The following is a 1,900-nucleotide window of genomic DNA, read 5'->3' on the forward strand; positions in this document are numbered from 1 at the left end:
GGACGCGGTCGCGGTCGAGCAGCAGCGAACGTGACCGTCGGCACCGTCGGGAAGACAGTTACCACGTGCGATCCAGAAGGTGAGGCTGCAGAGCTAGGCTGGGACCTTGAGCCTTGTGGGGTTCCTCCAGCTCAGCTGTGGTCAGTCCAGCTTCTGAGCGGCTGGGCTGTGTTCTCCCATGTGCTCCGAGCTGTACCTTCCCGAGCGGAGTTTGTAATGGAATCCTCTTGGCTCTCTTCCCTCCCTAGCTACGACGACCACTCAGCAGACCGGAGGGCCTACGACCGGCGTTACTGTGACAGCTACAGGCGGAACGAGTACAGCCGTGAGCGCGGGGAAGCCTACTATGATCCTGAGTACCACCATTCCTACGAGTACCGGCGCTCCCGGGACCGCGAGGGCAGCTACCGGAGCTGCAAAAGCAGCCGGCGTAAGCACAGGCGGAGGCGGCGCCGCAGCCGGTCCTTTAGTCGCTCCTCATCGGTGAGTATCCTGCTGTACTGGGTCTCCCTGTAACCTTTCTCTCCCAGGTGGCGAGCTAGGTAAGTAGAAAACTCCCTTTCTAACCGTCTCTCAGACTCAGCTTGAGAAATGCGTAGGAAGCCTTTGATGCCGGGGGCAGCTCCTGCCCACCATCCTGACACACCTTGGCAGTGGCTGCCCAGACCCTCTCTTAGTGCTGCCCGCCCAGAGGTGGGAGGACAGGTGGGAGGACAGGAGTCCTTGCAGGCTGGTGTGTCCCCCGGGGGGTGCTGCAGTCCTTGGTCCCTGCAGAAGTGCTGCTGTTGTTCGGTGATGCTCTTCAAGAGCTGTCTAGGAACCCTGGCCAAACAGTCTTGTTGTGTGAGGTTTGTACAGCAAAGGTTCAACTGATCCTGGTCCCAGGGAGCTCAGTCTGTGTGGTCCCTGTGGTCCCTGGTTTGAGCCTGGGTTCTGTGGCATGAAGTTCCCCCGTCTCTGAGGGCCAGGTCCTGCATCAGAGCAGTATCTGTCTGGGTGGGTCCAGGGATATCACATGAAGGAGCAGAGCTCATAGGCTTTTCAATTCAGGTGGAGGCAGCAACCATCACAGGCTCTTCCCAGCAGTGTCCTTGGCTTTCTCTTCTTGTCTCATCTGCTCTTCACCTTCCACTTCTGTTAGACCCCAGAGATGTTCTCTGCTCTGTGTGTGGAGCTCTTTGTGTTGTCTGGTCTGCTCTGGCTGTATGTCCAGGGATGGGATTGTGGGCTGGATTTGGGTCCCAGGTTTGCTGGCCAGTTGCTCCCAGGTGTAGGGATACTTAGCTGAAGGCAGGAATTTTCTCTTCTCTGGCATAAACCTCTTATCTGCCTCATCCCAGGCTGTCCCTGTTTCCTTTCGGGCCTCTGCTTCTCTGATCCTTTCAGGATCAGCTTCTTTGGGGGAGGGTCTAAGAAGAAGTGTCAGATCTTCTCCCAGATATTCACTTGTAAATTCTCTCAGGTTTTGGATGGATCATTGTACTGAGAATTGCTTCTGAAATCTCTGAATTCATCTTTTGCTGAGTGTTGGGGCTGGGGAAAGCTTCATGGGCGGTTGTTGGAATGGGATGGGGAGTGTCTGTGGGACAGCCTGGCCCTTGGCTCATGCAGGACTTTCCTGCACCTGCCTCTGCTGTGGGGCTCCATGAGCCTCTCCCTGCAGCCAGAGCTGTGCTGTGCTCTACTGGCACTGCCCAGGACCTGAAGGCCAGTTCCATTCCTCTCCAAGCCCCCTAGGAGCCAGAGCAGCTGGTCCCTTCCACTGCCCCTCCACTAGCCCTTGTTCTGACCGTCTCTGCTCTCACACTGGTTCGGGTGGGGCTGTTTGTAGGTTCTTTTTTTTTTTTTTTGTTCTTTTTTTGTTCTTTTTTTTTTTTTTTTCGCTTAAACAAAAAGCAAA

The 1,900-nt window shown here is 55.6% G+C and overlaps 1 protein-coding gene across 5 annotated transcripts in view; it reads left to right on the top strand.

Moving 5' to 3' along the window:
* Positions 1–1,900, top strand: part of CLK2 (CDC-like kinase 2) — a 9,526-nt gene that overhangs the window by 1,700 nt on the left and 5,926 nt on the right. For 4 of the 5 annotated variants that reach the window (XM_009995989.1, XM_009995996.1, XM_009996003.1 and 1 more), the window contains exons 2-3: positions 1–79; positions 249–483. In XM_009995989.1, the coding sequence (XP_009994291.1) occupies positions 1–79; positions 249–483 (314 nt within the window). The remainder of the gene's footprint in view (positions 80–248; positions 484–1,900) is intronic. The other variant, XM_009996011.1, reaches the window with a different exon arrangement.

Source organism: Chaetura pelagica, unplaced genomic scaffold (genome assembly GCF_000747805.2).
Source record: "Chaetura pelagica isolate M959 unplaced genomic scaffold, ChaPel_1.0 scaffold270, whole genome shotgun sequence".
NCBI lineage: Eukaryota > Metazoa > Chordata > Aves > Apodiformes > Apodidae > Chaetura > Chaetura pelagica.